We start from the raw sequence: 14252 nt of genomic DNA, 5'->3' as shown, positions 1-14252 counted from the left end.
GGTATTTCTTTCAAAAAAATAACCTTCTTAAAAAAGGTTGGGAGTAATTTAGCATTTTAAGTTCCACTGAGTTCCACTTCTTGGGTCATATTCCTGTATTTAGAAAATAAGCTGGAAGAGTTTATGTTGGAACTCAGTTACGAATGAAACTGACAGAACTGTGGAACCCAAACTCATTCTGTATTTTCATTGTTAAAAAGCTGAAATGAAACGGGTTACTGTATAAAGGTCAATAGCTGGAGGTGATAGGCGAACTTCGTATGGAGATAAAAAATCCTTTATATAACAAAAATAGTGTGATAATTTCTGTGTGGTTGTATAGATGTTGTGCTAAATAATGTACAGAATAAGCTTAATAGCTAAGATTGCTTTAAAAATTAGCATCAAGCTGAAATTCTCTAAGGGGTTAACAATAGCAAAATCAATTTACATTTAAATTGAGGAGGTTTTTTTTCTATTTAAAATATATCAGGGTTTTTTGCTTTTGTAAACAAGCATTAATCACGGTTACAGATACGGAAGCCAGTGAGGTCCAAACACTGTGGTGTGTGCAATCGGTGTATAGCAAAGTTCGATCACCACTGCCCGTGGGTGGGAAACTGCGTAGGTGAGTAATTTGCTAAGATACAATGTTGTGGTAGAAGAAAAAGCATTTTCAATATTGAGCTTAATCTTTTTTCTACATGCATTTCTTGGCATTATTCTCATTTGTATTGTTTATTATATACTCATCCTGAAAGTTGTTCTGCATCTAATTCAGTTGCCTATGTATATATTTCGTTAACCTAAATTCTAGTAACGAAAAGATGAAAAGTTTAACTGCCTTTTAGTGTCTGTAGAGAGCACACATACCGATTCCACAACAAACTATTATCCATTACATGAGATAAAAATTTTCATCTTTACCAATAATTTTTAGTAATTTAATGGGAAAATATACATATTGAAAAATTTAATGGTTATAGCAGTTAGCTATGCAATGACCTCCTGTTGAGGTATTCTCTTTTTCACCCTCCACATAGTCATTTCTTCTCTCCAGTGGTGATGAAAGGAACAGATATAAAACAGGAGTAAAGTCTCTAAATGCTACTATTCCCTGTCATATTTTTTGTGAAACATATTTGAAAACCATTATCATGCAGGGAGCAATGAAGACTTGATAGCTAGGAAATGAGGGCAGCTTGCTTTGCTGGTTTATTTTTTTAGGACGCAAGCGGAGGTAACTTTAGTATTGGGGAGGAATTAGGACCTGGATGCATCGACAGCTGACAGCCAATAAATGCTTCATTGTAGTTCTTCCAAATATATATAATAATGGGTAGTCATAGTAGTTTCGTCTTATGATCAAGAGTAAAAAGAGTCAATGCTGACATTAGAATTGTAATAGAACATCACTAAAGTCTCATTGAGATGGACTTAAATGTAACTGCTCCTACATTTATACAGTCCTAAAATTACATTCGGCCCTTTGAAGTCAACCGTGAAGCTGATGTGGCCCCCAGTGAAAGTGAGTTTGACACCCCTGATTTAGTATTTTAATCAGTAACTGGAAAAATACAAAAAACATGTGGGGAAGGCGAGACCTTAGTTTGTGGGTGATAAGAGAGTATGGGAGTAATGGGATTAAGTTAGGTGGAGAAAATTGTTTTTAAAAAAACAATGCTGATGGAAAAGCAAAGTCCTTCTACTAGTGGGCTCGTACAGATTGGGATAAGTGGAGGTAAAAGTAAACATTAGGATGCTTGAAAGCATGCTGGGAGAAAAACCATTAGAAATCCCACGATGGGAACAGCCCTGCACTGGTGGGAGTGATGGTCTCAATGGCCTTATATGGCTCCTCTGGGTCGCTCAGACTGGGACACGGTGACTCTGAACCCGTTCTTAAAACAGCATTCATGGGATGTTTGCCAAAAAGGGAAACATGAATCACGCCTTTCTGGAAAGGTGGAATTTGAAAATGTTTTCTGTAGCCTTCCTTGGGACGTCTTAGAAGGACAAGAATGTTACTAAAGTTAGAACTGAGAAAGATTGCAAGAGTGTGTACAGACACTCTAAAATTAATCCTTTGGGCATAAAACTTGGCACATAAAGAGATTCAGAGGTAATATTTTTACCATTCTGAAGAGATTGACAAAAAATGCAGACTACTTGAAAAATAAATAAATTAGCAATTGGGGCAAATTATCTTTCTCATGCCCACAAAATTTTAGTTAAAATTACAGTGAGCAAGTCTCTAAAGGTGATTAGACTTTTCTTTTTAATGGATTGTCAAAATAGCATTATGGTTTTTACAGTTGCTTGTTTGAAAACTAAAAATAACAGATTTTATTGAACTTGTATTTACATTTCAAACACAAACTGCAGAGTTGCAACAGAAATGTCGTTTTCAAGTTAAAGTGTGAAAGGATCTCTCAACTGGGTTATGTTGACATTGTACTGAGTTATTGTTCTGATGTAAGATACCTTGTGTATATGAGAAATTATTTTATGGTTTAGAATAATGTTCACTTTTTCCTCCCAGTAAAGGTTCTTCTCGAAGGAGCTAAAAGTAGCAAAAATTAATAAATGAACAAACCGTTTGAATTATACAGTATAACTCTATCAGTGAAAAATCAGTTTTCTTTATTGTGTGTTATTGCTTATGTATAATATAAGTACAGACATATAAAGGAAATTAGGAACAATTCTTACAGCATTGTTGTTTTAGCTGTGGGGGGTAACTTACTGTGTTCCTGCCAGTCCAGGGTGAAGCTGGAGAGAGTGGTGCTGTGTTTTGTCCAGTCTTATTTCAGATACAGAAGAAATGTAGTTTCTCCACTTTCTTTATCCAAAATCTTTTATTTTTTTAAGCTGTGACCAAGGTTGTACCTGTCTCATTTGTAGTTTTCAATGCTACATGTATAATTTTACCAAATACAGGAAGAGTTCCTGTTAAGCAGAATTTGGTTTAGTGTAATTGAAGATGCTTCTGAAAAGAGCATCTCATCAGCTGCCTCTGATGAACCTCTAGGTCACCATTTAACTTCTGGTTTTGTTTTTGTTTGGTTTGTTTTTATTTGTGTGTGTGTGTGTGTTTGTTGTTTGTTTGTTTGAATGTCTTTTATGAAACTTAACAGTTCTGAAATTTAGTATGCAAGTGAAAGTTATACCTTGGGGACATTCCCAACACAATTTCTCACATGCTCTTAGGTGACTGAAGGCAATGTTACAACATATTTTGTGTCTGAAGGAACTTGTTTGATTTTCGAGGAAATGTCTTGTGTTTAGTCTAGCTTGTGTTGCATGTGTATTTTTCCTCATCTCTTATTTATAGAGCCTTCCAGTTCACTTGATTATTTCCTGCCTCCAGAGGATGCTCTTGTTTTAGCAGGCAAAACATTTGACATGATGCAGAAGTAAATGCTGTGCTGGTACATGATGACAGCCACATCTTTTGTGGCCCATTATCATCTCTGTGGGTTTAGTGTACAGCCTAGAGCTGTTGGAAGGTTGCAACAGTGGACATATTTCACAAACAGAAGGAAGGCTGAGTACTTCAGAATTATGTACATGCACAAGAGGCATCTTTTTAGCTTTATTAATGTTAAAAATAGGACAGTATTTTAGTAACAGAATTTTCTTGCATTTAAATTCCATCTAAAGCAGAATGGTTTATATCCCATTAATTTATTTTAGCCAGGTTGTTGGGCCTCATCTGTTCAGCTACACATATTTGTTTTACAAGTTCTATTAGGTATGTTATTTATAGTTAGCTCCATCAAGCAGGCTTAAGCCCAAGTTCTGAGTTAGCTTATTATCAAGGGTCTTTGTATATTTATTCGTATTTTTGTTTCTTTTAAGGGAATGAACTCTTCAGCCTGATGATTTTTTTAATGGAATTCTAAAAATATTTATTGATGTGTAATTCCTGGCTGTTTAGGACTCTGCAACAGTTGTCACCAACATTATTATAAATGTTATCTATCAATAATTTTATTAGCTCATGAAACAGGTTGCAAATAAAGTGCATTTGTCTGATTTGTGTCTCTGATGTGACAGAAATTGAAGAAAATGAAGCAGAAGTAAACCAGCTAATTTCACTGTCTTGAAGTTATATTGTCTCACATTTTGGAGTAGTGTTTCTGTATATAATAATAAGTAGTTCTTCTAAGCAAGCAGTTAAACTTGCTGACGTAATATTGTCTTTCTTCTGAAAGTGTAGTAATTTTCATCACTGTTGTTCTTGTGCAACTTCAGGAGCAGGGAACCATCGCTATTTTATGGGATACCTGTTCTTCCTGCTTTTTATGATCTGCTGGATGATTTATGGATGTATCTCCTGTGAGTAAATGTGTTTTTTTGGCTTTATTTAATTGCTTATGGATACTATGTTTATCACCTGGTATGGATTTTGACAGATTACTACATTGTTAGAGTTTTGGATATTTTCATTCTGGAATTGAACTGCATATTAATAGTGGACTATATTGGATATTTTAAGTTAGACGATTATGTTTTTCTTGTCCTAGACATTTTTCTTCATCACAGAGCCAAGTATGTGCATATATCATGTATTCAAGGAGTTGGGAATGCAAGGGAGAGCAATTTAAACTATTTGGGCACATTGTCGTTTTCTTATTTAATTTAATACATACTGATGTGGGCATTATTTTGATGTACAGTAACATATTTTAAATCTTCTGTATAGTTTTTGACACTTGTTTTTTTTCTCTAGACTGGGGTTTCCACTGTGAGACAAGTTATGCAAAGGATGGATTTTGGACCTATATTACACAGATTGCTACCTGTTCTCCGTGGATGTTTTGGATGTTTCTAAACAGTGTTTTTCACTTCATGTGGGTGGCTGTGTTACTCATGTGTCAGATGTATCAGGTATGGAAGAGCACTTTATTTGTAATGTGGAGTCTCGGGAGTGACTTAAGAATATCAAATAATTCTGTCATTTAAATGTTAATGTTCACTGGGCAAGACCAAGATTTCAGTCTCTTTGGCACACTGGAGGAGGCAGGCATCTGTTGTCTCTGGGTATTAGGCATCATTCACTTCTCATTCATTTTTCTGTTTGCAAGAGGTTAAAGTACCTACCTCCTGCTTTCCATTCTTAGAATGACAGGAAGACAAAACAGACCAGACAAAAGCAATAAAGACCAATAGAGGATAATATCTGTGGGTTGCACTTGAAATAATGCCGTATGTCATTAGCAGAAAGAGAGGGGTAACTTTAAAGGGGCTACAGTGATTTCTTATATGGCTTCAGTGTGATTTGAGATCACATTACTGTACTGTAATCCAATCAAACCCAAGCATTTCTTTATCCTTTATACGGAAAGACAAGTCATACTGAAAGCCCTTCAGTGTGACTTAAGTCTTTCGGTATGACTTGTCATTAACACACTGTAAGACTTGCCAGTTTAATCTTTCTAGAGATCCTGGAAATAGAAATCATCCCCTAAGGTGTCGGTAAAACTTTTCAGGAGTTTTGCCCTCCTCTTTCTACCATAATCATTCAGAACATGTATAATTTCAAAATCTTGTATGTGTGAGCAAAAACCATTGAGTCTTTCAGAGGTCCTTCCTGCCCAAGACAAATGAGCAGAGGTAACTACATGTATTTAAGGCGGCTTTCAAAGCATTCTTACCTACCTATTCCATACTATAGACTTCTATAGCAGAATAAACATGTAACTTTGCAGAGAGCTTTCTGTCATACTTAAATCATGATCCATTAAGTTCCCTGTTGAGGATTCCTGTTAATACAATCTGTCTACAGATGAATCTGTGATTTATGCCACTTGGAAAAATACATATCATAGTCTTTTGTATCATTAATGTAATTAAGCAAAATAATTCTAGCATTTGAGTTCTTCAATAATCCTGGAAACATGAAAGCTGAACACAGTCATATTACTAAATTTCTTAAGAGTTTTACACATAGGAAACTTAGAATTGTCCTTGACAAATCTCTTTGGAGTTTGCCATAATGATAAAATTAATAAAGATATTCTCTTAATTGCTTCTTTTGATTTGCTACTGCACAGCCCCTACTCTTGCTTCTCTTTTTTTTTCTTCTCCCATCATAAAGTTTGAACATGTCCTGCTTATTGAACTGGGCAGGATTATTGGCAAAACACTACCTACTATCTTAGAAGGATAATTTAAAACCTTTACTTCCTACTTCAAAAGTTGGCCTTTGAGAGCCTATTGATGTACATAGACAACCCAAACTTAACTTTCTCAGTGTTCTTGCTTTTGTAACATGCAGCAGAGTTGACTTTTTGTGTTTCCTTAAGAACTACAAGATTTAATATTCCTGCAGTATGCGGCTGCTAAGAGAGTTCTCACATTTGTATTTCCAATTGTATCACATTACAGTAAAGTCCAATTTTGTGTAAGATACCTTTTTAGGCTAACATAGTTGTAAGGCTGTTAAAGAAAAGCATAGCCATTGGGCCAAGTCATTCTGTAAAAATGAAAAAACATAAGGAACAACAACAAAAACAAAAAAAACACCTTGTTTTTTTTCTGACCATCTTTTTGTCTTGTAGACAGAAAAGTTTCATTATTGGAACACATTTATGAATGGGGAGACTATATTACTGCTGCTAAAACTGGGATGCCAGGAGGAAAAGAAAGCAGTTCAGACACCATGTAAAATAACTCCCGAATCTGTTGTTTACAGTGCACTTCAGCTGACAATATAGTAAAGTTGTCTCTTTATTATGGACTAAGAAATCAGAGATTTTTCAGTGACCATAATTTATTTCTTATCACTTTCAAAATTAAACCTTTTGCACAATCCAGTACAGCTGTTGTATGGTGCTTTATTTTCGGACCTTCTAGTTTCCACAAACAAAAATTCATTCTTCAAGAGAAGGGGTATGAAACAGTAAATGGGGTCCTCCTTTTTCAGTCTGTCTTGTGCAGGGCTTGTTTGCTTGTTTTTGCATGAGCTAAATTGCTTAATTTTTTTCCTGCCTTCAGATATCTTGCTTAGGTATCACTACAAATGAGAGAATGAATGCAAGAAGATACAAGCACTTTAAAGTTACGACCACATCTATTGAAAGCCCATTCAAGTAAGTTTTAAAGTGTAAACGTCTTTGTTATTTCTGTAGCCTTGCATACATTTGTGCAGCTTGTTGAAACAGAACATAGCTAAATACTGTTAAAGTAGTTTCACTGCTTGGAATGCTGAATCTGTCAGCTGTTTTTTACAGTGACACATTCTGTCCAGTTAAGTATTAAATGTTTTGTCATGACTAGACAGGGATGCATAAACACAGAAAATAATGCTTTCCATCAGCGGTCATATTTTGCTGTAGAGTTTATGGGTAAATAAATATCTTCTTTATAAATCAGATACCCAAACCAGAGGTAGTTGCTTGTTGCATGGTGTCAGTGTTGACCTGGATCTTCAGTTCTACACCAGGCACTTTCTCCTGAGCAATATTTAATGTGCTGTTGCATTTGCTCTGTGCAGTAGGTCCCATTGCTCTCTTTGCTGTCAGGAAGGAGGCAGCACTTCCTTCCTGCTCGGGAGGAAGAGCACGGGCAAAGCTGTTTGTGGGGAGGGGAGCAGGGTGTCCCAGGAAATGAAGGATGTGTTGCCTGGGTGAGATGTGGGCGGCTTTTGGGTGTCAGTTGGCATTCTGGTTTGTGTAGTGGGGAGGGTACAAGCTGAGAGAGGGGCTTGGGGATAATACAGCACTGGGATGGCAACATGGCAGCATGGAGCAGCTTGTGGAGCCAACGCAGGAAATAAATAAGTCTGGAATATTGGTAGGATGCTGGATCTCCTGGGGGAGCTGTGGCTCTTTCAGGTGGCACCCAGGGGAACAGGAAATGGGAGTTATTGTGGCAGTTTGATTTCTGTGCTAGACGAGAAATTTGTGTGATCTGTTTTTAAACAGGGTGGTGCACAGGATAGGAAAAAAAGTGCTGGTTTTGTCTCCAATGTCAAATTCACAAGCCATTTTCACTGAAACGGCTGCTATTGTAAGAATGACTCCTGAAAATAACACCAGATGTCTAAAATAATGGACCTGGCATCACATGTCAGATGAAGCATTAACATAATAGTTGTCGTCTCTTTGTTGCTTAGGCCTCTTGTTGCATGTATCATAACGCGAGCTTCTCTTCCAGAAAACCATGATCTATACAGCCCGTGTGTAATTAAGTTAAAAAAAAAAAAGGAGTTGGAGTTCTGATGTAGGTGTCTTAAATATTTGACAATTAGTTGATTCAGCCACATAAAGCACTTGACTAGTTCATTTAATTCAGATAATACTCTCTTAATTTTGTGTTGTCTAGGGACTTAATTGATCTTAGACCTGCAGCTGGCGAACCAGTATTTATGACAGAAATAGATATTAATAAAAATGGAAATTATTCTAGGAAGACATTCAATTCATACAGTTTTGTCATGCATCCATCTGCACAGTGCAGCTTTCCTCTTAGAAAGGGATCTGAATTATTGTGCTATGCTGCAGGATGGTGCACTACCAATGACATGTTGCATTTCTTCACACAGTTTTGGTAGATAGTCGAAGAAAGTTAGTGTCTTGGTTGTGTCCGAAGGTCAAACATTCATCAGTCTGGTGACTACTTCTTATTTCAGAACTTGTTCATCAGCAAGCACTAAGATAATTCTCATCTGAATTGGTTTTCTACAGTTAGGAGCTTAAAGGATGAGGAATAGAATTTGTAGGTAGACAAAAAAAGATTTGTTAGACGAACTGTGATGTTGCTTACTAACGTGTTTTTCTTCTGTTTGTAGCCATGGATGTATAAGGAATATTATAGACTTCTTTGAATTCAGATGCTGTGGTCTTTTCCGGCCCGTTATCGTGGACTGGACAAGGCAGTATACAATAGAATATGACCAAACTTCAGGATCAGGCTACCAGCTGGTGTAGCACCACCTTCATCCTGTGAGCATATCATATCTGAGTGGTGCCTGAAAAATTTTCTCTCTCTCTCGAATCCACATCCCTTGAAGAGTAGCATGCTATGTGTAAGGCTGATGATGAATCATAAGGTACCTTCTCTTCATCAGAATTTTATTAACAAAAGTAAAAACGGACAGAATAAACTGCCAAACCTGATAAGGAAGAGGAGGAAGATCAAAAAGGGATTTTAACAGTTCTGAACATGAGAATTACTCGTGACAGCATATTCACAGTATTTGTTGTTGGGTTTTTTATTTAAGGTCCTTCACAATGGAGCATGAGATTATTGAAGTATTGACACAAGTAGCTACGCTGTGCTGAGCAGAAAAAATTATTTCCCAATATGAATAATTCCACTGAAACAAAAATCTAGGTTATAAAACTAAATTTCATGATGCAGAGGTCACTGATCGTTATGTTGTAGTTCCTGTAATGTGATTTTTTTTTTAATACAGATTTTCTGTAGTATTATGTACATTGAAAAATGTGCTTTTCAATGCTGTTATAAACATCATGTGGTGGGAATCCTCTGTAATGTGCTGAGTTATAGCAGTAGGGCACGTCAGATAATGTTGAGAAAAAATATGTTGCCCACATTTTTTGGTGATTGTCTTTGCCACCACTTAGTGGTACAACTAAATACTTGTAATAACCCTGTTCTGAGATTATATAGTCTGAAATAAACAATTGTGCAAATAAGGAAAGCTCTTCTGTCAAAGCCCTGCTTAAATGCATGATACACCTGTAAAACTAGATTACAGGGTATAATGTTCAGGAAAATAAGTGGGAAAAAGTCATTATCTTTGAAGTAATTTTATAAGCAACTTACAAACTAACAATGTTTCAATATTAGGTTTGGTCCTTATACAGTACAGTGTAGTGTAATTGGAGACACGTTGGAAGAGAAATTGCATGGGGGAAACCACAGATGTGAAAGCAAAAATCTCTATTATGAAAAGACAAGATAGTTTTAAATTGAGAGCAACTGCAGAAGAAGAAGAAGCCAAAGTTGTCTGAAATATGCTTATTTTCTTTGGATGTAAAAGAATGGAAAACAAACTTTAAAAAATCCCCATAATAGCACACGTTCACAGAAAATGTAATGCAATGTTCTGAAGAAGATGGTGTATTGGCACATGGAAATCACCCTTAATTTATTTTTTTAAGTTCTCATGCTACAGGTATGTTTGGAAGGTAAGGAATGATCCGAAATTGCATTCCAAAGGGTCTTTTCTTGACTGCGATGCACTGATTTTTGTTCTGTTGTTTTCACATACTCATAGTGAATTGTTCACTGCTTCCTTAACTATTGTTTACAGAGAGACTGAGAATCAGGTTAGTTCTCTTCTAAGTGCTGTAGCAACCCAGTGGTTCGAGAAACCTGTGAGGGGAGTTTGGGGAGGGACCCGAAAGCAGATGTCTGAGACCAGTGTAAAGAATGTGTATCTGTATATAAATAATTTATCAAATAGTTTTCTCTCCGTGAGTGTGTGTTTAGTGTATTTAAAGCTGCTCATTTTCATTTTATTCAACCAAAAAAAGTGTAGGAAGATATCTAATGAGCTTTTAGTGATGTTCAATATTGCTGTTAATAGGCATTATGCCCTGCAAATTCACTGCATGTTTGATGCTTGGCAAAATTAGCGTTTTCTGTAATATGCAGATTACAGGTAATAAATCAATCTAGTGGTATTCCCGGCCCTTGCCTTAGTAAGAGGAGCAGTGAAACTGTAAATAGTTGATGTTCAGTATTTGCAAGTAAACATTTTTTTCTGTAGTTGTTCATTGATCTCAAGACACACACTTAGTTTGCAAGTACCAGATATCAGGATTTACAGAAGTGCAGCATTAGAGTACTTGAATGTTTAATACTGGAAAAATCAACATCGTCTTGGACACAGTTTTAATAGGAGAGGTTTGGGGGTAGGAGTGGCAAAAAGCTTTTGAGGTTTTTGTCAGACTAAATTTGTAATTGTAAAGAAGACATGTTCTGTTTCAGTGAAAAGAGTTGACGTAAGTTATTCATATTTTTTCCAATCAAGAAAAAGCATGAAGAATTTATGATGTTGTTTATTTTAATCACCAGTAATGTTCTGCATATTTGTTTTGGAGGTTTTTTTGTTTCCTTTTGTTTTGTTTTGGTTTGTTTTTCCACATTTCCTTTGGGGGTCGGTTCACTTGAAGAATTTCAATCCACTTTATTAAATATCGCCCAGCACCAGAAAAGCAGTTCAGTATGTGATACAAGTTTTGGTTTTAGTTGCCCAGTAGCATTAACTGCCACGAATTATGTCATGCAGTCCATGTCAAAAATGGTCACAAAAGAAGAGGTGATCTTTGGTAGTACGTAGTGAGTTCTGCGCTGTTTACTTGTTAGTAGCTCTCTGGTGACAGTTTTGTTGAGACCTGCAGAATTTGAGCAGTAGTAGGTGGTTCTGAAAATTAACTTGCATCTATGGATTTGGGATATATGAAGCTTCCAGTGTAAAATGTAACTTGTCTTGAGTAACACTGAATCCTTTGATGTGAAATCATAAAATCAAGCAGGGGGGAGCCAACTGTGCAGCATTTTTCTGTCAAGTTATGAAACTTACATTTCACTTGTTGAACCAAAACTGCATTGCTTCTGAAACTTGAAGCTGATCTAGACCAACAGCAGATCAGAACAACTTAATCTGACATAGGGAGAATAAATGGGAATTTTGTCTTGGCCCTAAACATGTGCTGTTTCTTTGCAGGTTTTCTGTATTCTTTGATGTCCACCAGATTTTTTTTTTTTCAATTAATGTGTAAAACATCACTACATTTTAAGCTATGGATTTTTTTGTATATTCTTTATTTATAACTGTGCCAAGTATTATTTTAATACTGTTGAGATCTCGATGTATTACATTGTGAACAAAAAAAATCTGTAAAATGTTTAATAAATTAGCTCTCCTTACATAAATTAAATCTGTTAAATTTTGTAAGTTATTAATCAAATAAATATTGACTCTTAGATGCAGTGTTTGTCTTGACTTGGGATATGATTTCAAAGTGTTATTTCTGTCCAATTTCAGAAGCTGCATCATGAGAAAACAGCTGCTATCTTGCATCTTATTTTAGTAAAGTCTGTTTCCAGAAGGATGTACAAGGTGTCTTAGAGCATGCACCCAATTCTGTGCTGATGTGAAATCCTGTCAGCTACCACTTTACTGGGTTTTGGTAAAGTATACCTTTGTACTACCAATTATAGTTACCACTCACTAATTAGTACACCTTTCTTTTGAGTAAAGGTGCTGGCAAGATAACATTTCATGAGGGAGAATTGCTTTTAGAGAGCGTTTCAGGTGGCAAAATGTACATATTTAATGATAATGGCATTTGAGGTGTTCTAAAGGAAGACAAGATGTGCACGCAGGGCTGGTAGGTATGACCAAGATGTGCATTTCTAGGTGGCACTTGCAGGAGACAGAATACTTTGACTCTTCTGGTTTGTGCTAAAGGTTAGATTCTGAGTAGAAACAAGGTAACCATCCAGGTTGGATTTAATGAGGGTATTTATAACGAGCAGTATGTATTAAAGTATAAGGCTAGGACTTAAGAGCACACCTAATGGGGAGAAGAAAAAGTCTCTTGTTTTCTGCTGGGTATGGGTTCAATATTAGCACACATTGAGGATTGCTGGTGCTGTTCTAGGAGGTTCCATCTGAATATGAGGAGAAACTTCTTTACTTTGAGGGTGCCAGAGCCCTGGCACAGGCTGCCCTGAGAGGTTGTGGAGTCTCCTTCTCTGGAGACATTCAAACCCCGGCTGGACACATCCCTGTTTGAGCTGCTCTGATGAACCTGCTTTAGCAGGTGGGTTGGACTAGATGATCTCTAGAGGTCCATTCCAACCCTAACCATTCTATGATTCCCCAAGGAATGGTTCTGGTGAGGCTGGGCCCAAGCTTGCCTCTGCTGACCACCCTTTGACTTGGCCAGTAAAAGTCAGGGAAAAAAGTACTTTCTTTTTTAATAAAAGACATATTCTGTACTGAAGATCTCCAACAGAGATTTGCAGTGCTCTGTCAGAGCAGTTGCTGCTCTTGGGAGGTATGGGTGGGCTCCTAATGACTGGAAACCTGGTTACTTGGTTTGTTTTGTTTGGAAGAAGCCTGCCCTATGCGCCCTCATTATGGCTTGATTAGAGTTCACTCCCTCTTGCCTCCCGTGAGCTGCCCTTAAGTGAAATCAGATTTTTTTGCTATGAAGGCAGAATGCTTGCATTTGCGTTTTATCTACCTTAGGCTACTGCATGGACCTCAGTAAAAATTGCACCAATTCCAGGTTGAATTTACTTGCATTATCTTATAAGCGGAGTGCCCTGTTCATGTTGCCTCCAATCCTACAGGCTACTTAAGATCTCCAGATCATTAAGTCAAAGTGCTTTTGAGAGCCAGTCTCTCCTGGCATTAGGGCTCCAAACTGAGACTAACTCCATTAGTTAGCATTACTCCAGCCTGGGCCAAGCATTTATTCATCCATGTTTTGCTGCTGCTGAAAAGTTAACAGTAACCAAGTGAACGCACTTCAGTGTTGGGTTTTCATTTCTCTTGGCAAGTATATTGTCTTTATGGTTACAAGTTTTCTGTTTTCCTTCATTTATTTCTCTTTCTGTGGTTAAATGATGTAACTGGTTGGGATGTAGAGCAGTGTGGAGCTGTGAGTTATTGCTATGACTGCCTCTAGTAAATGAAAGCCCATGATTTTTAGTGGTTTAAATGACTTCCGATCATTTCTTCTGTTCATTTTTCTAAGAACTGAAAGCTCTTTTTTGTAGGTAAATGAACATTATATTAGATGCCCATTTTTGTCAGCATAAATTGCACCTGCCAGCTCTGCTACTGTGGCGGTTTAAGATCCTCTACAGTAGCCACATCAACTAATGAGGGAGCAATTTCACCTCCTGAATAGTGTGTCAAGAGCGTTATTTTGGTTTCTGTCTATCAAACGGTGATGCTCAGCATTTTGTAATGCTGTTCCTGAGAAGTACAAGGTAACAAGGCGGTGGAAAGGGGATTTTCATGTCCTCGGCTGCTGGGGCCTGGATACTGCTTCTAAGTTAGAGCTTTCCATGTTCATTCAGGTTGGAAGAGTCAGAGGGGATCAGCCCTTTCAACCTTTTCTGGACAACTGTCAAGTTGGCAAAGGAGAAAAGTACTTTTTTTAGTAGAAGAGTATTAGAATCATCAGTATGAGTAGCAGGACCAGAGGTTTCTTCCCCAAATGTGTGCTGCTTCTGCCTTGCTGTTGTCTTTTTCAGCTGTAATCTTTCCCTCT

At 37.0% G+C, this 14252-nt stretch overlaps 1 protein-coding gene across 1 annotated transcript in view; it reads left to right on the top strand.

The window, feature by feature from the left end:
* The window catches only part of ZDHHC17 (zDHHC palmitoyltransferase 17), a gene marked incomplete at its 5' end in the record, with an annotated part of 76409 nt that extends 64469 nt beyond the window's left edge, over positions 1 to 11940 (top strand). Inside the window, 5 exon segments of the mRNA XM_082043472.1 lie at positions 514 to 607; positions 4237 to 4320; positions 4715 to 4872; positions 6982 to 7076; positions 8777 to 11940. Coding sequence (XP_081899598.1) covers positions 514 to 607; positions 4237 to 4320; positions 4715 to 4872; positions 6982 to 7076; positions 8777 to 8915 — 570 coding nt within the window. The 3' untranslated portion in view covers positions 8916 to 11940.
* Positions 11941 to 14252: the final 2312 nt, after the last annotated feature.

Source organism: Streptopelia decaocto (genome assembly GCF_964273445.1).
Source record: "Streptopelia decaocto genome assembly, chromosome: 1".
Classification (NCBI taxonomy): domain Eukaryota; kingdom Metazoa; phylum Chordata; class Aves; order Columbiformes; family Columbidae; genus Streptopelia; species Streptopelia decaocto.
Note: the sequence above shows the minus strand (reverse complement) of the source record. Positions and strands in the feature narration are given on the sequence as shown.